Below are 26517 nucleotides of genomic sequence, written 5' to 3' on the forward strand. Positions count from 1 at the left end.
TTGGAAATTTGGGCAGAAAAATAGCAGATAGGATTTCACCCAGACATGTGTGATGGGATGTATTTTGGGAGGTCAATTGTAAGGGGAAGGTAGACAGTAAATAGCAGAAGCCATAGGCCATGGTACTGATGTGCAGTGGAAGATCTGCAAAGAAAAAGAATTTCAGGATGTATATTGTATACATTTTCCTGACTTTAAATACACCTATTGAATCTTGGGGTGCATCCATAGCCCCCAAAAATGGCAACACAAATGGGCTAAAGTGATAAAGATGTAAGAATTCATGTTGCAGCTGTAAAAAAATTGGTTAGATCGTATTTGTATTATTCTGTACATTTCTGGTTGTCACACTGTAGGAAGTGTATGGACAGTCTGGAAAGAGTACTTATGGTTCACCAGAGCGTTGCCTAGATTTAAATGGATGAGCTAAAAGGAAAGGTTGGTCAAATTTGCATTGTTTTCTCCTGATATCAGTGGCAGCCTGACAGAGGTTAATTAAAATATGAGCGGCATAAAGAAAGTAGATGTTCTTTTTCCAGGGTGGAAATGTCAAATACTGGAGGACATAATATCAAGGTGAGAGCAGGGAAAGTTAAAGGTAGTGTGCAAAGCAAGTTTCATTACACAGAGAGTAGTAGGTGGCTGGAACACTTTGTTAAGAAAGGAATAGAAGCAGATGAGAGTATTTAGACAGACGTGAACAGGCAGGGAATAGAGGGACATGGACCACATGAAGGCAGATGGAATTAGGTCATATTGGCATCATGATTGGCATAGAAGCATGGGTGGGCAGTGTAGAGGAAGCTGGCATTGGACTCATAGAAAGAGTTCAACGGATAGAGATTTTATGGCGATTGGGTCAGGTGGAAGAGGGGTAGAGGTTCTGAACAGTACTGGAGGATATGTTCCTCCATTTCAAACAGCAGCAAACATGTCATAAAGGGAGCCTTGTTATAGAGCCACCCAACACAGAAAAAGCCCTTGGGCCAACCAAGTCTGCACCAACCTTTAACCACTCATTTACAGTGATTCCTCATTTTATTCTACTCCACCCACCCCCACCAAGATTCTACAGCTCACCTAGAGGTTAGAGACAAATGTCCAATCAACATACCAACCCACACATCCCTGGCTGTGGGAGAAAACTGGAGCTTCTGGGGGAAACCCACATGATCACAGGGAGAAGGCAAAAACGCCACACGGATTGCACAAGAGATCAGGATTGAATCTGGGTCGCTGGAACCACAAAGCACCAACTCCACTAGCTGTGCCACCCAAATCCATTTCCTTTCCCCATCCATGAATATATCAGAAAAGTTAAAGAAATTCAACATTTAGCAATGAATAAGAGCCTGCTTTGGTCACCACTAATCCTCTTTGTCGGCACTTCGCTCCTAATTTCACACTGCTCTCCAAAACATAAACCAAAGAAGCTAAATCGATTCTGAACATTTTAATGTTTGTTATTATAAAAAAAATAATGAACTTGGAATATCAGCTAAGGGAGGCAAGAAAACTCTTGCATGTGATCTACCAGATGTTTGAAGTGAAACAGACAAAATAACTACAATTTTGTTTTGGAACAAACAATTTATCAGTTGTTGGTATCCTTTTCAACTGCATGCTGGCTTCATCTCTTCAGAGCGGTCAAATTCCTCAGATCAACAGCAAGTTAAACTTAGTAAACAAGTTAATAACTTTAAAGTTAAATACACTCACAATCTTCTTCCTGGCTGACCACCCTCATCCCACTTCCATTTGATCTGGAGGTCCACAAATATGGTTTGGTTTGAGATTTCAATGTTGGACCAGACTCCAGATTTAACTGATTAAAATTTGCCGCATTGTAACAGTAGAGGCTAACACATTCTAAACTGATGATCAAATAAGATTTGATCACCAATTTCAGTTAACAGTTTGGGTGTAAACCATTTGTTTTTAACAGACTTTTTTTTAAAAAAAGGAATTATTTAAAACTTATTTGAAATCACATATTCCCCACTGGCAAATGAGTAAAAATGAACTTTTAAATTTAAGGAAAAGTTTTAACATTAATATGACCACAAACACTTTTCAACCTCATATGAATTGCTTTGAGATAGATTATTATCAATGTTAACATTTAAAATTGTTAGTTTCTCACTCCAAATTACACACTATGTTAAATCTTTTTGTCAGAGATAATCTGTAATCCTTTGGAAGACATTCTCACTGTGCCACTTGGGAGAGAATTCAAGGATTTAGGCCCAACAATGAAGAACTGGTGACACATTGCTAAATCAGGCTGGTGGAGGATATAGAGGGAAGACTGCAGGTCTGTTGCTTTGTACCAGAAGTCCTCATCCGTTTTTTTAAATGATGGACCAAATAGGTCCGGGAAGTTCAACAGGAGTAGCCTTGTCATGTAACCAGGGTGCATTTTGTAGATATTACACACAATAGCCAATGTGCATTGGCGGTCAATGAACTTTCAGGGTGATAGATGTGGCACCATTCACATGTACCACAATGTCCTGGGTAGTTATAAGCTTCAAATTGAAGTTTAATTGCCATTCAACTATACATGAATATAGCTGAACAAGATAGCATTCCTCTGGGGCCAAGGTGCAAAACACAGTACCAACAGCACACAACACATACCACTTACAGTTTTAATAGCAGAAATAACATACTGTCAAAAAAACACATATAGTCAAGTCCCTAAGTAGCATGGCCTGTAGATTAACAGTGCACGGGATGTTGTTCAGGTCCAGCTTGACCTCCACTGACTGAACACTTGAGGAATGCACTGATGAGAGGGGGCCAGCTTGTAACCCAGTACAGATTCCACATGCTCACAGAAGCTTCTGTTCTCTCCCACACTGACTCAATGTCTCCTCTTCTGGATGGCTGCAACAGGTGATACTACAGCATTTATGTAGCTCGTCCACATGAGCTTCTAGTCAGTGGTAACTCCAAGGATATTGATGGCGCAGTACTCACTAATGGCAATGCCATTAACTGTGGTTAAACTCTCCCTCGTGGGTGGTGATATTTTCCTGGGATGTTTCTGGCACAGATGTTACATGTCAATTATTAGCTCATGCCTGAAAATTGTTGAAAGCAGACATGGGCTGCTTCGTTTGCCAAGTTATGAATGCAACCAAGCACTGCCAATCATCAGCAAATCTCCCTACTTCCGACCTGATGTTGCGTCTGCATCCCTGATCAAACTTGGAAGCAATCCTTTACACTTCTCTCCAGTTATCAAATCATTAGCACATTGACTCGTGTTTTATAAACTAAAGCATGAAGGAAAAGTCCTGGAGCTGCTCAAAGCAGTGGTAGACACTATGTCAGTGATCCCGCCCACCAAGGGAGGAAGAGCAAGTAGATAAATCATATTCAGCAGTTGAGAAAGAGTATTCCTACCATTGGTCCATGGCGTCCATCTCTTCCTGGCAAACCCGGGTTACCATGATCCCCCTAGAAGGAAGAAATTTGTTGGTTAGGAAACCAAAATATTCAAGCAGAAGCAACATTAGAATATTATTCTTTATTCATCCATGTTATGTGGATATTACTGGTAATGGCAACATTTAATGTATATCTGAATGTCCCTAGGCTTAGAAAGCAGTTAAGAGTCAATCACAGTGATGAGTCAGAATTCACATATAGGTCTGACCCAGTGAAGATAGCAGATTCCCTTACCTGAAGAAGATGAGCAAATCTGATTATTTGGATTTTCAATGATTACCATTACTAGAACTAGCTTTAATTGTAACTCTAGATTAATTTAATTGCACAGATTTAAATTCTCCAGTGACCCTGATAGGACTCAAACTTACATATGTGATCAAAGGACCAGAACTCGGGTGGGTGGTTGAGTAAAATAACCACTGGACAAGTGTGTCATTGTTCCTATTTTTAAACAATGTTGGAGGAATGTACTCATTGAATTCAAACAAGACAGCATTCCAGAACAGCTGTGAAAACCCTCCAAAATGGAACCTAAACAAAAGTATAGACAATGCATCTATTCTTTCCGTGAACAACTCTCTGATAGGACACTTACTCGGTACAAAACAAGAGGTAGCTATTCAGTCCAACAAAACCATGCCAGATCCAAGCAGTAATGCCATCAGTCCCATTTCTCTCTTGTTTCCCCATAGCCCTGCAACTTATTTTCTTTCACATGCCTGTCAATTCCACTGATTAATTGTCGCCACTTATTTATGCTAAGGGGTCATTTACAGCAGACAATTAACCTACCAGAATGATTTTTGGATGTGACAGGATACCAGAGCACCCAAAGAAAACCCACATAGTCACTTACAAACTCCACACAAACCATCATTTCATCAAACCAGATAATTTCAATGTTTTGGTTTTCAATCCCCACCATGGGAAATTCATATTTGAAACACAGTTATGCCTATTAAACATCTATGTTCATGAATATCAGCAGGGCAAAGCAGGAAGAAGGTTTGACCCTAAATTTATAAAATGCAATCATTGGAGATGTTAAGAGGATCAGGATAACTAAATATCTGAAGAACTGTGTGCATCAGGGGTATTATTTAATCCAAGGTTTTAATAAAAATGAATTTTGCTGATTTTATCTTGGAAGCAAGTTTATGAAAACATGTAGCATTCTTTAGGACATACAATTTTGGTTATTTAAACGTCAAATGCTCAATGTTAACATTTTAGAGACAGAGAGCGATTCAACACAGAAAACAGACCCTTTGGCCCACCAAGTCTACAGTAATTATCAATCACCCATTCATACTAAATGATGAGGGAACACACACCAGTCCTCACAGAAGGATCAGAGTGGAAAGGGTGAATAATTTCAAGTACCTGGGTATCAACATCTTTGAGGATCAATCCTGAGCCCAACATACCAATGCAGTCACAAAGAAGGCACAGCAGCAGCTATATTTCATCAGGAGTTTGAGGAGATTTGGTACGTTACCAAAGACTCCTGTAAATTTCTACAGGTGTACTGCGAAGAGCATTCTAACTGGCTGCATCACTGTCTGGTGTGGGGTGGGGAGCATGGCACAGGTTCAAAGAGGGCTGCAGAACATTGTGAATTCAGTCAGCTCAGTCATGGCCACTAGCTTCCCCAGCATCCAGCACATTTTCAAGAAGCAAAGCCTCAAAAAGGTGGCGTCCATCATTAAGGGCCCCTAACACCCAGGACGTGTCATCTTCTCATTGCTACCATCAAGAAGGAGGTAAAGGACCCTTAAGGCACACACTCAATGACTTGGAAACAGCTTCTTCCCCTCTGCCCATCAGATTTCTGAATGGACATTTAACCTATGAACACTTGCTCGCTACTTTTTTTTTCTTTTTTGTACTACTTATCTAACTTAACTGTTTAAGATAGATATTCTTTTCCTCACCCATTATGGGTGGTGTGTATGTGCATTTTTCCCTCATTCTTGGGTCTACTGCCAGAAGCCTGGCAGCTTGAGGGTTCAGCGCAATATCCCTGCTGTTCCTAGTAGTGTGCTCTTCTGGATCAAGATCTCAGATACTGTTCCTGAGATTTGCTGGAACCACCCTCCCAGTCCAGGAGTCAGAGCTCCAAGTGCTCCCATTACCACTAGGATAATTCTGGATTTAACCTTCCACATCCTTCCTATCTCCTCTTTAAAGCCATGGTATTTCTCCAGCTTCTCATATTCTTTCTTCCTGATGTTGCTGTCATTCAGGATTACCACATCTATTACTATTGCTTTCTTCTGTTCCTTATCCAGTACTACTATGTCTGGTTGGTACAGACTGCTTATCAGTCTGTATTTGAAAATTCCAACTGGATCTGTGCTTTTTCATTCTCCACTACCTTGGGTGTATCCCATTTGGCCCTGGGAGCATCCAATCTATACTCAAAACAGATGATCCTGTACACAATTCCTACAAATTGGTTGTTGTGCTGTTCAGTGCATGCTGTCCCTGCCTGCATTACATCCTGCTACTATGTGCTGTATAGTTTCAGTGGGTTTCTTGCAGAGTCTTTCTCTTGGGTCTTGTCTGGTGTGATTGATCCCTGCTTCTATTGCTTCCATTTCCATGCCCCCTGCCTGCTGTCTGAGGTATTCTCCTGACAGGTCGTCCTTGGGGGCCGTCATGCTGACATACTCATGGATGTTTTGCATTTCTTCCAGGTGTCTGGCCTTGACACTTCCAAATCCTAGTCCTCCTTTACTCCAGCGGGTATACAGTCACTCGACGTTGGACTTTGGGTGACATCCTCTATGTATTGTTAACAGCTTCTGGGTCTTGACGTCAGTGGCTTCCAGTTCATTCCTTAGCCAGCACACTATTGCGGCTGGGTATCCGATGACGGGTAGGGCCAATGCGTTGATGGCTCTGATCTTGTTCTTCCCATTCAGCTGGCTTTTCAGGACCTGTCTCATTCTTTGGAGTGTGAATGTGAGTGTGTACATGTGTATATGCCAGTGATATCAATGGGATTCTGATACTAATCCCATTGTATTCTTAAATTCCCACCAACTCCTCCCAGGCTCTACCACTTGATGGGGACAATTTTCAGTGACCAATTAATCCTACAAACTGCAGGTCTCTGAATGTGGGAGGAAACTGGAGGACTCAGGGGAAACCTATTTCTAACAGAATAACATGCAAATTTCACTAAGATGGTACTAGAAATCAAAACTGAGCCCAAGTCTCTAGCATTGTGCAGCTGGTATTGCATTACGAGGATGAAGAGTCGAAATCTCGCAGGACAGCACAGTGCTGCTACTTCACAACTCCAGGAACCAGGATTCAATCCTGACTTTAGATGCAGCGTGCGTGGAATTTCAATGTTCTGCCTATGACCCCGTGGCTTCCCCATGAGTACTCTAGTTTCCACCTACATCTCCAGGATGAGCTGGCAGTTAGTTTAGCCACTGTAACTTAACAGAGGATGTTCAAATGAAGGTGATTTACTTGATTACTCTTTTTAACATCTGAGTTCTGGAAATACGAAACTAATTCATTCTCTGCTGCCTAACAGGGCCAATCCTACAAATGTATAACAACAAATGGGAACTGCTCATTAATTTTCCATAAAACCTAGCACAGTTTTGTCAAGGAGAGAGTAAATACATTGATATTTCTAAAGTATTCATTAACTACACACAAAGGCTGTTCTCAGACATCCTTTTGTTACTGGTTATAACATAAATATATTATTAACTCAGATGTAAGTTACTCCTTAAGCTTTACTTACAGTCACACCTGAGTATGTTTTAACTCTTCATGATAGAATTAAGAACATTGTTCATTTGCCAAAATCAATATTTTGCAGTAGAAATCCACATATTTTATTGCTACAAGCCTAATAATATTTTACAGTGTGCACTCCACAAAGAATTCTCAGTCTCTGCATTTCAGGTTTAGAATCAGATCATCACACACATCTGGTTCGCATTCACCTCAAAGCAGTTTAAGTTAAATCAAACATGTCTTTTCAGAAATACTATTCCATCATTTCCTGGCTGTCTATCTCTTTATATTGCTTCTGACAGCCTACAACCTATTGACTAGGGAGCAGATCTTCTCCCACATCACGGCCCAGAAGAGATCCTCAGCTTTGGCACTGGCATGAAAGTGCTACTAAAAGAGCTACTACCTCATGACTCCAATGGTCACGTTCAGTTTCAACCCCAGTGCTGTCTTGTGTGGAGTCTAAACGTTCTCACTGTCAGGTACACAATGACGGGCAAAGAATCAGTGGGTGGAGGGATTTGTTTTTGTGCTCCAAGAGGAAATTCCAAGGTTTATTTAGCCCCTTATGCAACATTTAAACATGCAAAGTAACAACTGGGCATTTCAGCTCTTTAATGTGTCTGGTTGCTCAATCAGTCTACGACTTCACAAATGCTGTGTGCCAGCAGGCAGAAGTAAAAAGGAAGTTCTTACAAAGGCCATCACTAAGGAATGAAGTTGTTGGATAAGGTAGAACTAGATTTCGACATCAAAGGACAAAGACAGATCAGAACTCATGAATTTAAATTTTTGTTCTGAACTCTCTGCAAAGTGAGACGTGTGCTTCTATGGTGGATGTTTCCATAATCCAGTACTTGAATTGTGGCTAACCTTGAAAAAATTGCCTCAGCCAAGATCTGGTGATATCTGTGGCAAAGAGGAAGAGATGAGTAAGTCAGCTAGTTAGTGGGGAGCAATTCTGAACTAGTGGCGAGCAGTTCTGCTGTGCACAAGCAGTCTGTGAACAGTGTGAGCCACACGTGGACAGTTGACAATTACAGGTGCAGCATTTAGGCATATATTGTACGTCCTTAGACACTACACTGCTCCACGCAGTAGCACAGCAGACATATAAAGGACCAAGAATGAAGCTTCGTGATCTGTACATTAAGTTCAAGTTTACTATCATTCAACCGTACACTATACCACCGGACCAAGGTGGACAACACATAACTCACACACATAACACAAAGTAATATTTCCACAAATAAATTAACAGACAATAAGGTGCATATATGATACAAGTTAAAGTCACTGAATTCAACGAACATTTTCAAAAATAGAAATGAGATCATGTAATGCACAAACATATGATGCTATGTGATTCAGACATAAGACCATAAGACACAGAAGCAGAATTAGACCACCTGGCCCCATCGAGTCTGCTCCGCCATTCCATCATGGCTTAACTTGGATCCCACTCAATCCCTTATCATCATATCCTTTGATGCCCTGAGTCTGTGCCCAGAGTCTGTGGCAGGGTATTCCACAGATTCACCACACTCCGGCTAAAAAAATCCCTCCTTACCTCTGTTCTAAAGGTCGCCCCTCAATTTTGAGGCAGTGCCCTCTAGTTCTGGATACCTCCACCACAGGAAACATCCTCTCCACATCCACCCTATCTAGTCCTTTCAACATTTAGCAGGTTTCAATGAGATCTCCCTGCATTCTTCTAAATTCCAGTGAGTACAGTCCCAAAGCTGCCAAACGTTCCTCATATGTTAACCTCTTCATTCCCGGGCTATGCAACAAAAGAAGTTCAAAGTACATTTATTATCAAAGTATGTATACAGTACAAAACCTTGACATTTTTCTTTCAAGCAGCTACAAAACAAAAAATCACAAAAGAACCCATTTAATGAAAAACCCCACACAACAAGACTATCAAACTCGCAATGTATGGAAAAGAAAGAACAAATCAAACAAACTATAATAAGTAAACCAATACATTAACTAAGGAATAAACATTTCTTGGGCTTCCAACTGGGTACAGGCTATCAATCTGATCTGACGTTTCAATGACAAACTCTGCCATCTTCATCAGGGATGATGCCTGGGCATGTCCAGACTGGTTGTATTTATACCCCCATCATCTGTCCCTCTTGATTGGTCAGTCCTCATCCAATCAGGTTTTTGCTGTCCTTCCTGGTTTCTAATCGAATTCCAGTTCTTACATCATCTTTGTTAAAATTCTTTCCCTCTAGTTTTATTTCAATGGTTTCCTTAACCAGACAGTCTCAAAAGCCATTGGCCACAGAGTTTCGTAAAGAAGCTCAAATTGCAGCTTAGAAGAGTCAAAGATGATGCAGGACTCAGGACAGCTGGTGTTTCGGCATTCCTTGTGAATGAGGAGCAGTGTATATCAGCCACATCAAGGAGCACAGGAGGTGCATCTGTTTGGGTTACCTGGAGAAACTGGCGGTAGCAGAACACTGCACTTGCAATAGCCATAGGATTAACTTTGATGGCACAAACCTACTGTGCCACGCAAGACTGTAAATATTACTGACATACAGCTGTTGTACAGAATGGAGCATCCCTTTTCTGTTAAAACCAAATTACTTCATTTCCAAATGCCTCCCTTTAAAGCGGTGACCTACAGAGTTGATTGAGTGCCCCAGGCTTTGTGCCGTCTGGCTTTCCTGCCTACAACTCACCTCCTACGGTTTGTCCTGTTTGGCTGTTGTGACAGCTGCCTTCCCTTCAGCTTGCCGGTGAGTTAAAGACTCCTCCACAGTTTCCAGTCACACAGCTACATTAGCCAGCACTGTCTGTCAACACCATCCTTCAGTCAGGGCATTCGAGGAGTTCTCTTAAAGCTGGATGCTCCACCCTGCATTTATTCATGACCCCACAGTTACACTGTTCGCCAAACTTTTCCCGATATGTTGACAATCCCAGTATATGGAATCCAGATATCAACAGAAGGAAACTATCACTCTTCAGGCATTTCAATCCATATCTACAGCTTCCTTTTTAGAAATGCTTAATTTCGCTAAACAGCTAATGGGGAAGGAACATCTGTTTTATGGATCATGTTTCATCCTTTGAAGAACAGAAATCATACTCCGTGAACAGCTCAACCAACAGAGATCGTGAGCGGGTCATACCGTGGTTCCTGAAGCTGCTGGAACTAAGCTTCTCCTTTTGGGCATTCCCATCTGCATGCACACAGAGTGTGTAACAGCTGGCACATTGAATGACAACAGGTTAATGTAAACCTAAAAGCCATTTTAAGATACCCAAGGGGAGTTGCTGGTTGGTTACATCAACCAGAGCATTGTTGGGAGTACTCCATAATCTCGAACCCAAAAAACTGAAATTCAAAATCCCTACCCTCCAAGAAAACATTCGACTTTGCAAGTCTGTTGGGTTAAGTTCAGCAAAGCAGTCCAGGTTATGGATACAAAGAGACAAAAGGCTGCAGATTCTGGAATCTGGAGCAACAAACAAGATGCTTGAGGAACTCAGCAGGCCAAGCAACATTTGTGGAGGGAAAAGGACATTGTTAAGACACTTCATCTGGACTGGTACATTGATACACTGATAAATGTAGCCATGCAAATGGACAAATAGTCCACATGTTCATATTGTTGGCTCCACACAATTATCGCTTATGATTTGCCTAAGTAATAGTGGATAATTGCTACTTCTAATTACAATGTTATTTTCTGCTATTTCCCTGCATTCTCCTGGATTCATTTCTTTGAGATCTACATCGTAGATGACAAACAACAAGCTATTGGAAGTAAAATAATAAATAATGGCTCCGTCTGTCTAAGTAGACAATGGACGCGCCCAGTTCCGGGGCGCAGACCTGGGCGATGAATATGGAGATCCTGGGCTGCCCAGACATCTCGGCCTCATGGATGTGGTCCAAAGGAATGTGAAGCAGTACATTTGGCATCAGCTTGGCTGCAGGAGCTGCCGGGAGATGACATGATACATCATCCAATTGCCTTAAGGGCTCCACTCCAGATTTGTGTAGGGTTTACTCCTTAGCCTTCTCCTCCCGAAGATACCTACAAGGCAGTGGGGTCGTAACCCTGGATAGGGGCCCATACTGGGTACTGTGAGCTGGAGTCAGCTGAGCCCGGGACTCGCGTAAGGCAGGGTTGTCACGCACTGTAGTATTGACATATGGAGCAACTACTCACTACTATTAGAAGTGATCCCACAGTTAATAAATCCAAATAAACAGAAAGTCAAGAGCTCTGAATTTCCAGTAGCTCTCCAAAGAACCTACTGTGATCTTGGCTAGATCTTCAAAATCCTAAGAGAACATATTCACAGCTAAGAAAAAGAGATAGCTTAGATGACATTCCATCACGGATATTTTAAATGACAGCTTATGACACTGCCTTCTGTTTTCCACAGGGTACTCATCTAGAATGAAAGCTCATGTCAGTTTGAAGGTCAATCTTTTCTACTGAAGGAGTATCAAGCAGATTCTTAAGTTCTCCCTGCCAAACCACAATATAAAATAATTGATTTGACAGCTCATTCTGCATTGCAAGGTAGTCATAGTTAATCACTGGCAATTCATAATAGCCTACTGACAGATAGAGAGTTTGTCATATTTATAAGTCAGCACTCTGCCCTGTAAAATAAAGACCCTAGAACTCACGAGGCATGCTTTTTCTTTTCCAAAATTTAAAAGTGTTTTATCAGAATGACAATGCAATACTTGCTAATATGACAGTCGATCTTTCTGAAGCTGTTTCTGTTTAAAAATTGAGTATTACACTCAATTCCAGTGCTGTTCCACAAGACCCTACCCACACATACAAACTGAGCAATGCCCCATGATTCAAACCCCTATGAAATTGCAAAAACAGCAGCTCTTAAAGAGCTCTTGCCCAATGAACATAGGAACAAGCGAAGGCTGGTTAAGCCATTCAAACAGATCATCGCTGCTCTGTATCTCAGTGCTTATACCTGCCTTTCCTCCAGTTCCCTTGTTAACACAAGCTGCAGCAATCTATGAATCTCAGTCTTTTTAGAAGTTTTGGCAGACAGCACAAATGCCCATTTTTTTGGGGGCTGAGGGAAATAAGAGGATGGGAGAGGGCAGAGTGAGCATATGAGGAAGAGATCTACTTTGGAACATACACTTCGTGGCCGCTTTATTAGTTATGCTTGAATGCCCACTCTTTAATGCAAATATCTAATCAGTCAATAATGTGGCAGCAACTCAATGCATAAAAGCATGCAGACATGGTCAAGAGGCTCAATTGTTGTTCAGCCCAAACATGAGAATGGGGAAGAAACGTGATTGAGGTAACTTTGACTGTGAAATGACTAGTAGTGCTAGATGGGGTGGTTTGAGTATCTCAGAAACTGGAATTTACATGTAGAACCATCACTAGAGTTTGCAGAGTTCACAGTGTGAGAGACAAAAACATCCAGTGAGCGGCAGTTCTGTGGGCAATAATGCCCTGGTAATGAGAGAGGTCAGAGGAGAATTGCCAGATTGGTTCAAATTGACAGGAAGGTGACAGTAGATCAAATAATCACGTGTTACCACAGTGGTGTTCAAAAGTGCATCTTCGAACACATAACACATTGACCCTTGAAGTGAATGAGCTACAGCAGCTGAACACCACAAATATACATTCAGAGTCCACTAAGCAAGGAAAACAGCGTTGACTGTACCAGTGACGCCGCCCTCCCTGATACACTAAACAACTTTGATGCACGCATGCAACATATTGCCAACCACAAAAGCTAACGCCGCTCTCCCAGGTGAGCAGCCACTGACTGTAACAGCAGCAGCAGGCGAGAGAAGGACTCTGCAGAGAATCAACCCCTATAAGGCGGCCGTGCCAGCCAGCATCCCAGGTCAAGTGCTCAGGCACACCAGCTCACTGTCATCTTCAAAGGCATTTTCAGCTCTTCACTTATCCAGGTAGCTGGCACCATGTGCTTCAAATTAGTCACCGTTATCCCTGCACCAAAGGACTCTGCACCTTCTGAACTAAATGACCACCGCCCAGCCCAGTGGCACTGACACGCATCATCATGAAGTGCTTTGAACTGCTGATAATGGCACATATCAAAAACTCCATTCCTGCCACTTCGGACACTCACCAATATGCTTACCAATAAAACCACTCCATGTCATGCACCTGGCCCTGACACACCTTGAAAATAAAGACACTTATGTCAACATTCAATGCTATTGTCTCATAGACCTTGGTGAACAAACTCCTACTGCTTGGTCTAAGTATACCCCTGTGCAACTAGGTGCAGGACTTCCTAACGAACATATCTCATATAGTCAGGATGCACAACCATTCCTCCTGCCCCATCATCCTTAACACAGGTGCCTCTCCAGGGCTGTGTGCTAAGCCACTGCTGTACATTTTGCTCATACATCACTGCACAGCCAAACACCCAAGCAATCTCATCGTTAGATTTGCCAATGACACAACAGTGGTACGACGCATCACCAACGACGACGAGAAGGCCTACAGAGAAAGGAGGTGGAATACCTTGCGGCCTGGTGCCAGGCACTTAACCCCTTCCTAACTGTCAACAAGGCAAAGGAGATGGTTATCAACTTCAGGGGAATTTGCCCCTTACATCAGTAGCACAGAGTGGAAACCGCCAGCAAATTCAAACTCCTGGGAGTGCACTCTCACACATTTCATGGTCCCACAGTGAATCCTGCACAGTCAAGAAAGCTCACCAAAGCTTCTACTTACTGAGGATACTGAAGAGAGTTGGACTTTGTACATCCATACTCACATCATTTTTCAGAGGCACAGTGGAGAGCATAGTGAACAAGCTGTATTGTTGCTTGGTATGGAAACTGCACTGCAGCAGACAGGAAGGCTCTATAATGGGTGTCAACACTTCACTGGCACCAACCTATCCCCCATCAAGGACATATAATATACAGAACCTTGCTGGAAAAAGACCAGCAACATCATGAAGGATTTCACACATCCTGCTCATGGATTATTTGTCTCACTCCCATCAGGTAGGAGTCTGCATAGTATCCACGCTAGGACAATTAGACTTAAAGTTACTTTCCCAAGCAGTAAGGCTGATCAACACCTCCACCACTATTTTATTATTTCCTGTCAGTCACCTTATTTACAGCCTAACATAACTTTACAGACATACAATCTGTGTATATAAGCTATATTATATATTTTTATTTATTGTGTTTTTTATTATAATTTAGTTCTTTAGCTTTTGTGTTTTTTTGTGCTGCATCAGATCCGGAGTCACAAATATTTCATTCTCCTTTACACCCGTGTACCGGAACTGACATTAAACAATCTTGAATTAGGGACAATAGGTTCCTTATACAGTGGCTATTAGGTGTAGAAAAGCAGGAAGAGACATTTTGGTCCACAATATTATGCCAAACTAATATGCCTGTGAAACACTCTGGTTCTGTCAGCTGCCTAAGTCTGGGGAAGACAACATGTGAGATGAAAGCATGAGCCCACCCCAAAACCCCCCATTTGTGTGGATGCCGTGTGATTCGTTACCCTGTTACAAATAAGTGCCGTGACATAACAGACAGTACACCGCATACAGTTGAAAGCTTTAGCTTTATAATTCTTAATTTGACTGAAGGGTTAGTAAAGAAAGAACAGAAAAAGAAAAGGGTGGTTTTTAATGAAACAATCTAATGTGCACAAGTTGGAGCTCACGGTTTCCCCTTCACCGATCCTCCTTCGATCTCACCCCGGGCTTCATCGAATCACGGCCCTGCTCCGGGTTGAATCCTACAACTTCTTCTTTCCGACATCTTCATCCCCTTAACAAAGCTTACTAACCAACATTAGTGCCCCTCACCAGAGAAACCTCCCATTAATCTGGCCATCCTAATTGGATGCACACAATTCTCCTATCTCTTATCTTCAACAGTAACCTAAACAAGCAGCTTGCACAGAACAGCACAAGATGAAATACAGAACAGCATAATCATAAAAAATAATATGAATCAGGGCATTACACCTAACTGAATTAATTCCTTCTGCCTACATAGTGTCCACATCCCTCCATTCTCTGCACATTCATGTGCCTATCTAGGAGTTTTTTTAAAATGTCTCTATCAATTTGCCTTCACTATCCCCCATCCCCGCTGTGCAAACCAAGCATCTGCCACAGTGCAAAAAAACTTGCAAACTTGCCCCACAGATCTCCTTTGAACTTACCCTCTCTTAGCTTAAATGCATGACTTTTAATAGTAGACATTCCAACCTTGGATAAATATACCAGGGTAGCTACTCTATGCCTCTCTGTCTTATAAACTTCTATCAGGACTCTCCTCAGCCTCTGCTGCTCTAGAGAAAACAACCAAAGTTTATCTAACATCTCCTCATAGTACATGCTGTCTAGTCCAGGCAGCATCCTGTTAAACAACTTCTTCACCCTCTCCAAAACCTTCACATCTTTCCTATAATGGCAACCAGCACTAGTACTCCAGATGCTGCCTAACTAGAATTTTATAAATCTGCAACATTATTTCCTGATTCTTGAACTCAATAGCTTGACAAGAGTACCATATGTTTGTTTCTTGAACAAGTTGCTCTGTTTAAAAATGTCCCCACTCTGGGATCAACCCAAAGGAAGTGGAGTATTACAGCAGAGAAGCAGGACCTGTAGCCATGCCATCCATCAAGGATCTGTCTCTATTCACTCATTTACCAGCACCTTTCACACCCTTCTTGATGCGAATGAATGCTCATCCAGGTGCATCGTAAATTTTAAGAGCCTCTGCCTCCACTCCTCCTTCAGTCACTGCACTGCAGATTCCAATCGTTCTTCCAGAAAGAAATCTTCCTCAGATCCCCTCTAAACATCTTACTCATCATTGTAAACGTATAGACTCTGGCCTTAGATAACTCTTTCATGGGGAAAATATTTTCACCATCTACCATTTCAATGCCTTCAATTTTGTAAACCTCAGGGAAACACACCACACTTATCCAGGATCTCCTCATAAGAGACATATTCTATCCTAGACGATGTCTCAGTCAATATACAGTGCACCATTTCTAGTGCAATCACATCCCTCCAACAATTTGGTGACCAGAACTGTATATAATATTGTAGCTGTGCCCTAATCAATATTTTATGAAGTTAAACTAACACTTTACTATTATATTCTATGCCAATGGCTAATGAAGGCAAGTATTGTATATACTTTTATCTATCTTTGCTGTCACCTGTAGAATCTTTGGGTTTCATATATACTTAACAGGTTGAATTCCATCTGTCATTGCTCATTCCAGGAAAACCTTTCATCATGCACTACTTGAGTAAAATTTGCCCAAGATGCTGTCAGAGTAGCAGTACTGAAAGAGTGATGCTATTCCATGTATGACTGTTGCAAAGACTGTAGTGCATGTGTAATGGGGCATCATTCCAGGAAACATGCAGTCCAGATGTTGGAATGGTGTGATCCAACCCAGAAATAGAGATTATCTTGATTTACCCAAGGGTAAAGTCAATTTTTAATCATACAATACTGTGGAATCAAAAAAACTATGGCATGATTGAAAAATGATCTCTTGCTTTCGCCATTTAGTGGCTGAGAAACAAAAAGTAACAATGCCCAATTCTGTAAAGCCATTGTTCATACTCTTTTGTTTTATATGTATATTTGAAAGATTTGTATCTTGGGGGATTAATTCTTTCAACAGAACAGCCCAGGTCCTTCGGCCCACTATGTTATGCCTATTCTATAAACCCACTCCACAATCAATGTAATGCTTCCCCCAATAAACAGTCCATAACCATCCATGGGCCTATCTAAAAGCCTTTTAAATGCCTTATTGTATCAGCCTCTACCACTATTCTGGGCAATGCATTCCAGATATCTGAAAAGCTTGATCTGCTTATTGATTGCTTTTCTAATGTACCCTGCTCAACCTGTTCTCTTCTAATCAAATCAGGACAAAAAGAGGCAGATGTTTGTCCTTTGTTTTAGCATAGTTTCAGCACACTCTGCTTCTAATATTAGTTCCACTTAATTCGATGTGCATTTATTATTCCATTAAGTATTCAGTGTAGACAACATTTAATGCACTTCCATCCCAGCAGTGGTCTGCTTTGCCACGCCAAAACATAAGAGACAGAAGCAAGAGTAAGTCAATTTGACCTTTGAACTTAGCCCAGCAATTAAGTTGGATCAAAACTGATCTACCTGTTACAACAGGACTATGACATTATCTCCAGATCACTTCATTCCCATATTATCCAGAATTCTATCAGAATCAGATTTAATATCACTGGCACATATTGTGAAATTTGTTAACTTAGCGGCAGCTGTACAATGCTATACATGATATAGGAAAAAATCAATTACAGTAAGTATGCATGTGTATATTAAATAGCTAATTTAAAAATAGTGCAAAAAGAGAAATAATTTGAAAAACAGTGAGGTAGTGTTCATGGGTTCAATGCCCATCTAGAAATTGGGTGGCAGAGGGGAACCACTGCTGTTTCTGAACCGTTGAATGTGGGCCTTCAGGCTTCTGTACCTCCTTCCTAATGGTAACAATGAGATGAGGGCATGTCCTGGGTGATGGGGGTCCTTTCTGAGGCACCACTCCTTGAAAACGACTTGGATACCACAGAGGCTAGTGCCCATGATGGAGCTTTCTGTGGCTACTATCAATCTGATGCAGTAGCCAACCGCCCCCCTCCCCCCCATACCCGACAGTGATGCAACCTGTCAGAATGCTCCCCACGGTACAGCTGTAGAAGTTTTCAAGTGTTTTAGGTGACAAATCAAATCTCCTCAACTCCTAATTAAATATAGCCACTGCCTTGCCTTCTTTATAATTGCAACAATATGTTGGGACCATGTAGATCCTTAGAGATATTAACACCCAGGAACTTGAAATTGCTCACTCTCTCCACTTCTGATCCCTCTATGAGGATTGCTTTGTGCTCCCTCTTCTTATCCTTTCTGAAGTCCACAATCAGCTCTTTGGACTTACTGACATAGAGTGCAAGATTGTTGTTGTGACACCACTCAACTAGCTGGCATACCTCACTCCTGTACGTCCTCTCATCTCAATCTAAGATTCTGCCAACAATTGTTATATCATCAGTAAATTTATAGATGGCACTTGAGCTATGCCTAGCCACACAGTTACTGGTATAGAGAGAGTAAGGAAGTGGACTAAGCACATACTGAACTGTGCCAGTGTTGATCATCAGTGAGGACATCTTATTACCAATCCACACAGATTGTGGTCTTCCGATTAGGAAGTCGAGGATCCAATTGCACAGAGAAGTACAAAGGCCCACATTCTGTAACTTCTTGATCAGGACTGTAGGAATTATGCAGGTAAATGCTCAGCTACAGTCAACAAACAGCATCTTGACACAGTTGTTTTACTGTCCAGGTGATCTAAGGCCATGTGAAGAGCCATTGAGATTGTGTCTGCCATAGACCTATTGTGGCGTTAGGCAATTCTACAGAACTGTTTTGAACTAACCCAAGAACTGAGGCTTCACAGCTTTCAGGGGTAAAGAATTCTAAAGTTTAGCCATTCTCTGAAGAAATTTCCCCTGATTGCAATTCTAAATGGGCTACCCCTTATTGTGTAAATCATTGAAGTTAACCTTCACTTAGCAAGATCAACATGCTTCTGAAATCAGAGGAAGGTCACCTTGAATAGGTTAACTACATTTGGACTAATATCTCCACAAGGTAGCATAGCCAGTAAAAGAGGAAGGAAAACAATCTTTCAAGTGGGACCTTAATGCACAAAACACTTCAACAAAAGATAATCTGAAAACCAGGAGAGAATGTGATTAACAGCTGTTAAATAATAAAACTGGCACATCAACCACACAACCATTCAAAGATCTAAAGATGATTTTTGCTTTATCCCAGAGTAGGCATTTTGCAAAACCAAAGTTCCCTTTAGATATGCATCTTCTAACAAATTATTTGATTACATTATGGTATGGTGCAAAATGTATATTCATCAGATTAAATAGAAGGGAATATATTACATAAAGTACACATATATCCTAGTGTTCATCTTAGTTTGTGCTTTGAAAAAAGCAGGTGACAAGGTCATTCATGTTAACCAATAGTTCACATTAACTGATGAGTCATTCACTCAGCCATCTCGCCTGATTTAGCATAAATATTCTAGTATCACTGGTTGGTGAGGAGCATTGATTTCAATGACCTGTCTCTCACAAAACTTCAAAAATACAATTATCTTACTATGTCTCTTCTATATAAAACATCTCATCCCATCAAAGTATTCCTCTAATCACAAACACAAGAGATTCTGCAGATGCCGAAAACCCAGAGCAACACACACAAAAAACTGGAGGATCTCAGAAAGTCAGGTATCTACAGAAAAAAAAAACCAATTAGCATTTCAGGGCCTAGACTGGAAAGGAAGGAGGAAGAAGCCAGAATAAGAAGGTGAGGGGAGAGGAAGGAGTTCAAGCCTTCCCACCACCTTAACAGGGATAGAGTTTCTCTTGTCCTCACCTACTAGCCCATGAGCTTTCTCATCCAGCACACCATTCTCTACAACTTACACCAACTTCAACAGGACCAAAAATATCTTTACATCCCCCCCACCACCATTCTCCGCTTTCCAGGGGGATCACTCCTGTGATTTCATAGTCCACTCATCCCTCCCTACGAATCTCCCTCCTGCCACTTATTCCTGTAAGGAGAAGAAGTGCTACATCTGCCCATTCACCTCCTTCCTCACCTCCATTCAGGGCCCCAAACAGTGATTCCAGCTGAGGCAACACCTCACCTGTGAATCTGTTGGGGTCATCAACTGTATCTAGTGCTCACTTTGCAGCCTCCTCCACACTGGTGAAACCCAACATAGATTAGGGAACTACTTTGTCGAACACCTTCGCTCCATCTGCAAAATGCATGATTTCCCCGGTGGCCAACCATTTTAATTCCAATCTCCATTGTCATTTTGACATTTCAGTCTATGGACTTCTTTACTGCCATGTTGAGCCCACTCTCAGGTTGGAGAAGAAACACCTCATATGCCATCTTGGCAGTCTCCAACCTGATGGCATGAACATCAATTACTCTGATATTCAGTAATTTTTCTCCCTCCCCCTTCCCTCTTCTTCAATTCCCCACTTCGACCCTACCATCTTACCTTTATTGTTACCTGTCCCTCACCTCACCCTGATGCCCCTCCCACTGCCCGTTCTCCCATGGTCCACTCTACTCTCCTATCAGATTCTTTCTCCTTCAGCCCTTTACCTTTTCCACCTATCACCTCCCAGTTTCTTACTACGTCCCCCGTCCCCCACTCAAATGGCACCGGCATCACCACTCACCTTCTAGTTCTTTCCCCAGCATATTTCTACACTCTTTTTTATTATTTCCATATGGCACCAAGTTCCACCATCTCAACCCTCTGGCATCCAAATGCCTTCAATATTGCTCAATAGTGTGAATACGTGTAGCCAAGCCTTGGGAAAAGTTCAACTGTTGCCAAAAACCACCTGATGCAGTTCCTTCATTCAAACAAGGCGCAAAGTTAGACGTGGGAACTCTGCTGCCAGACAACTATAATATTTTGATCTAGTTTGCGTGTGTAAAAAAATACATTGACTCTTCATGGAGTTGCCAGTTGGATAAATATGATTTAGAAAGGAACTTTTAAACCAAACTATTAAACTGTTTAGAAATGGGAAAAGGAGGAACATTAATTGCAGAACCTTTACTCTTCCAACAAGTTGGTTGATTTTCCACTTTTATACAATGGCACCACACAACTGTATAAGTGTATAATGTGCCAAGCAGGGTAATCATTTGGACCATCAAATATCTTCGTGTGGTTCAATGATTTTCAAAATGCAGTCCAATAAAAATTAAATCTCTGGTGAAAAGATTAATAGACACTTCTTGTTATATAACATCTTATGTAACTTAGACATCTGCCCTACCCATAGTGAAGTTCTAGTTTTAACTGTATCCACTAAACTGCCAAGAAGTGCTTGGCTCAGAGTTATATATAAGAATAACAGGAGAATTCAAAATTGGAACCAGGTACCACAACACTATATTTACAGATAACATAAAATGTACCCTACCTTTAAACCAGGAGGTCCTGGATGTCCATTTATTCCTGGAACGCCAGGCCCTCCCTGAAAGCAAATAATGTAGATTTGCTGTCAAGATGACAAAATAACTGATTTTATATGATGCTCTGTACACATTTTTCCTTTCAATACATTTTAATCTTACAGTAGGTAGCAGTTGAGAGAAAGGCCATTCAGCCTGATCAGTCCACACCAGCACTCCTCAACACACAAGCTTTTTTTTTAGCCTTCTTCATCTGCCGCCAAACCCTCTGTTACCCCCTCTCACTGGCCCTTGAATGCATCCAATTACATTCATCCAAGCTGTTCCCCTAAATCAGCAGTTCCCAATAACTTTATGCCATGAACCGCTACCATTAACCAAGGTGACCATGAACTGCATTTTGGGAAACCCTACCCTAAATAAAGTTCAAAGTAGATGTATTATCAAAGTACATATATGTCAACATAAACTACCCTGACATTCATTTTCCTGTGGGCATACACAATAAATACATAAGAGAATAATAACCATAATAGAATCAATTAAAGACCACACCAACTTGGGCTTTCAATCAGTGTGCAAAAGACAACAAGCTGTGCAAATACAAAAAGAAAGAAAGAAAATAAACAAACAAGCAAGCAATAAACATCAAGAACATGAGAGGGAGAGTCCTCGAAAGTGAGTCCATAGGATGTGGGAACATTTCAGTGATGGAGCAAGTGAAGTTGAATGAAGTTATCTTTGGTTTAACAGCCTGATGGTTAAGGGGTAATAACTGTCGATGAACCTGATGGTGTGAGTCCTGAGGCTCCTGTACCTTTTTCCTGATGGCAAAAAATGAGAAGAGAGCATGTCCTGGGTAATGGGGGTCCCTAATGGTGGATGATGCTTTCCTGCAAGCACACTTTGTGTAGATATGCTCTATGGTGCAGAGGGCTTTACCTATGATGGACTGGACCATATCCATAACTTTTTATAGGATTTTCTATTCAAGGGGATTGGTGATTCCACAACACGCTGTGATGTAGCCAGACAATACTTGACCATGCCTCAATGACCAGCATTGTAGCTCCTTCAACACTTTAGCTCTGAGCTTGAATGGTAGAACAACTCTCAATCCCCATATAAGGTAAACCCCATCAAGGGCAAGTTCATTCCAGTGCTGGTGAAAATGGGGGAGTTGGAATTTCTGCAGCACATCCCAGCCATTTTGCATTGCCATAAGGACCTGAGACAGTATGAGTCTTTTCTATTTCCCTTTGGATTATCTCGGCCATAATAGGAAGACTTTCAATTTCAATTAGGGAAAACGTATCAAGAGGGGTAAACACAAAGTGCACTGCAGATGCTGTGGTCAAATCAACACGTACAACAAGCTGGAGGAACTCAGTAGGTCGGGCATCGTCCGTTGAAATGAGCAGTCAACGTTTCGGGCCAAGACCAGTCCTGACGAAGGGTCTCGGCCCGAAACGTTGACCTCTCATTTCAACGGACGCTGCCCGACCTGCTGAGTTCATCCAGCTTGTTTGTATATCAAGAGGGGTGTCCTCTTTTGAAATTTTTCAGATATTTCCTTTTCCAATGGTAAATGGGGCAATCCATCAGTATTTCCATGATTAATTGTCCTCTTGAAATCAATCTAGTAATTGTGTCCTACAGGAAACATGCTGCTGCTGTTAGTGGAACACCTTCTGTGGATTGAAAATGGATACTCATGGTTGATCAGTAATGAGGGTAAACACTCTCCCATGGAAGTAGTGATTGAAAGGTTTTATACCCAAACCAAACTCAAGGCCTTTCTGTCAATCTGTGTCTAATTTTTCTCTGCAGCGGTAATGGGACATGATGCAAAGGCTATGGCTTGTTCACTTTCATCACTCACAACGTATGACATGACTGCACCTAAACTACATAAGGCAAGACGTCAAAGGCAAACTTTACTGGACAATGTGGATCATTATGTGTGAGTACAGTGTCTAACGTCACAATTTCCTTTTCCTTTTGAAAAGCCACGTCATAAGGCTTTGTCCATTGCCATTTCTTCCTGATCTGTAGTAATGACTTCAAGAGCTGGAACACAGTAGCCAGTTTGGCAGGAACCTGTTGTAGTAATTTACAAATCCTAAATAGGACTGCAACTGTGACACTTCCTTTGGTCATGGGGCATCCACCACTGCTTGAATTTTCTCAGCACACTTGTGTAAACCTTGTGTGTCGATGGTGTGACCACAGTAAGTGATGCTTGTTGAAAGAATACACATTTATTGCATCACGGTCTGAGCGCACAATCTTCTGATCTTTTCAAACATTGTCTTGAGATTTTGGAGATATTCCTTGTCATTCACGTAAACACTAAATGCTTGGGCAGCCTTGCAGTACATGATCTATAGCTGTCTACCAGAGTTCAGGGGTAGATGCAACTCCAAAAATAAGGAACATGTGGCATTGCCCATGGAATCCACTCAACCTTGGAAAGAATTTCTTCAGCCTCCATGTGATATAGCTCACTGGATGGTATAAGGAACCGGTTGGGCTTTATAAAACTCAAGTGTAGCATTTTCATTAAACACTATTTTACCTTTGTTATATTTGAGTTTTCCAATGCCATCCTTGAATAATATTGTGGCACCATCCAGCATCTTTCTTAATTTGCTTTCAGTTGACTCTTTTGCAGGGGATGTAGCATGCAAATAGTGGATGGATCTCCAATCACATTGTAGTTGTCACTCAATCACAGCTCCACAATGCTGGCCCTCCTGTTTTTACCGCATACAAGCCCAATGTGGCTTGTTGATTGTTGTATTTCTCTGCTATGAATGTCATTCCCACAGGAGTTATCTTTCTCCAGTATTAGTCCTTAGTTGTATATTTGCAGAGTTCTGCTAAAATGCCACTGAAACTCATTTTGTGGAATGACTGAAACAGCCGAGCCAGTGTCCAATTCCATTTTAATTAATTTGCCACTCAATTCTGATATAAGCCATATTACTTGTCTCTTGTTAAATTTCACATTGTAAATCTCAAGGCTACCTAGTCCTATGCCATTCTCATCATTATCAGATTTTTAATCAATGGCATGCAGATTACTGCTCTTTTTGAAACTGCAATTTCCCTATGCAGTCCATTTATTTTTTCTGCCCGACATGCTCTTTGTATGTGTCCTACTTTTTTTGATTTCCTGCACTGATAGCCATTAAACTTTCATTGGTCTGGTGTATGTGAGCCCCTGCCACAATAGTAACATAATTCGTTCACCCAGGCAGGTTTCTGTTTAGACTTTGCAGTTTTGTTCATGCTCACTTTCATTCCTGACTGCAACTCAATTGCATCTCCAGCCGTTGTTTCCATTGATACAGCACTTTCAACTGCTCTTTTAAATATGAGTTGTGCTTTAGTTAGGAGCCAATTTTGAATGCTTTCTTGCAAGATTCCACAAACTAAATGATCTCTCGGTACATCATTAAGCCCATCAGTGAACTGACAATGTTCAGAGAATTTCTTCAATTCAACATGTAAGCCGAAATGGACTCCCCTTCCTTTTGATTCCGCTTATGAAACTTAAAGCATTATGCAATCAACATTGCGATCATAATAGCAGCAAAGCTTATATCGGCTAGTTTGGTTGGACTTAACACTTTAAACTTCTAAGCAAACTGTATGCTTTCCCACTTATTGCAGTCAGCAACAATGACACTAGTTTTTCCATCGGCTATTTCATTTGCTTCAAAATACTACTCAATTTCTTTGGTATACATCATCCAGTTATCTGTTGTGCAATCAAACATGTCTAACTTTTTGATGTACCATTTCTCCTTTTTAAAAAAAAATTATCTCCCAGTACTTACTGATCATGAACCCCTGGTTGGGCTTGTTAATTAGTCTGTTTTCTGCCTTTTTTAAAAAAAGACTCTGAACTCTCTCTTCCTTTCCGAGGAAAAACATGCTGTATTTCAACAGGTACAGTAGGTGGTTGTCTTCAGTTCATTTCAAAATTTCCTCATCACCACTTATGTTTTGTAACTCCAGAAACTAATTTAAAGAAAAATGCAGGAGCCCGGATATTTGTGTACTTAGTTTTTCTTCTTTATTAGTGAGGTGCGTAGTAATGTATGCCATTCATGTACTTCTTACATATAATCCATCATGAATTATGTAAACAAAGAATTCTTTATCAAATAATATATTTACAATACTCAAACATTACTAAAATATTAAATATACTACACACAGTGCAATGACTGAGGCTGTTCAACTCAGGATGCCAGCGCTCCACCACTCACTCCTCTGCATATCTCCAACTTCCACACCTGGGCATTGAAATGGTGAAGTTGGAAAGGAGCTGGATGATGGGGGAGAGCATCAGCACTCCTGATCTGCTGGACTCAGTAGAGAGACCAAGGGTGGAGTGTGGATGTACAGGGATGAGGAGCTTACACCAGGGATGCTGGAGTAATACACAAAAAAAAAACGCATGTAGCCATTGTTTCTGAGTGAAATGGTAAATACAAGTGGGACTTTTACTTTATGTTTTAATTAATTTCTAGTTCTTCAACCATTCCTTTCTTTTGGCAACTGTAAAAATAGTACATTTTTGTAAAATGCGTCTGCTCTCACAAGGATTGTTGGGGTGACAGGGCCTCAGGATACACCACCTGAGGCCAAGTGACTGACTGGATAATTCCGCAACACGAATGGTCATCTCACATGTCCAGGGCAAGTTGGTGTGGGGGTGATTGGTGGGTATAGGAGAGTAGTGAGCAGGACTGGGTACTAAGCTGAAGATCTGTCCAATAAGACAAAGGATTTCCTTTGTGGTTGCTACCACTAAAAGTGTGCACAAGCCTCAGTGGCTAGTTCTCATTTCCATCTATTGAATTACACAAATTTAATGGAATGAAATACGGAGTTGAGTACAAAAAAGCATTAATCTCACACACAATAGTTGACTCTGGCAAAAAAAGATCGAAATGTTTTTCTCTTGCTTCTGGAATATTTATTTATTGTGCTATGATGTATTAATCATCATTTGCCGGATTTGTTTAATGCATTTACCGTCATGTTAGTTATGCTATCCAGAGTGAGAGCAGAGTGGGTGTGGGCAGGGGTGAACCCACCTTTTTGAGGTGGACCTTATTAAAAGTCATTGGAAGTGCACTTATTCAGGGAACCACAGAGTAGAT

General features: G+C 41.3%; 1 protein-coding gene across 1 annotated transcript in view; it reads right to left on the minus strand.

The window, feature by feature from the left end:
• Nucleotides 1-26517, minus strand: part of LOC140730503 (uncharacterized) — a 214607-nt gene that overhangs the window by 75449 nt on the left and 112641 nt on the right. The window contains 2 exon segments of the mRNA XM_073051042.1: nt 3412-3465; nt 21346-21399. Of these exon segments, the coding sequence (XP_072907143.1) occupies nt 3412-3465; nt 21346-21399 (108 nt within the window).

This window comes from Hemitrygon akajei, chromosome 1 (assembly GCF_048418815.1).
Source record: "Hemitrygon akajei chromosome 1, sHemAka1.3, whole genome shotgun sequence".
In the NCBI taxonomy this organism is placed as follows: domain Eukaryota; kingdom Metazoa; phylum Chordata; class Chondrichthyes; order Myliobatiformes; family Dasyatidae; genus Hemitrygon; species Hemitrygon akajei.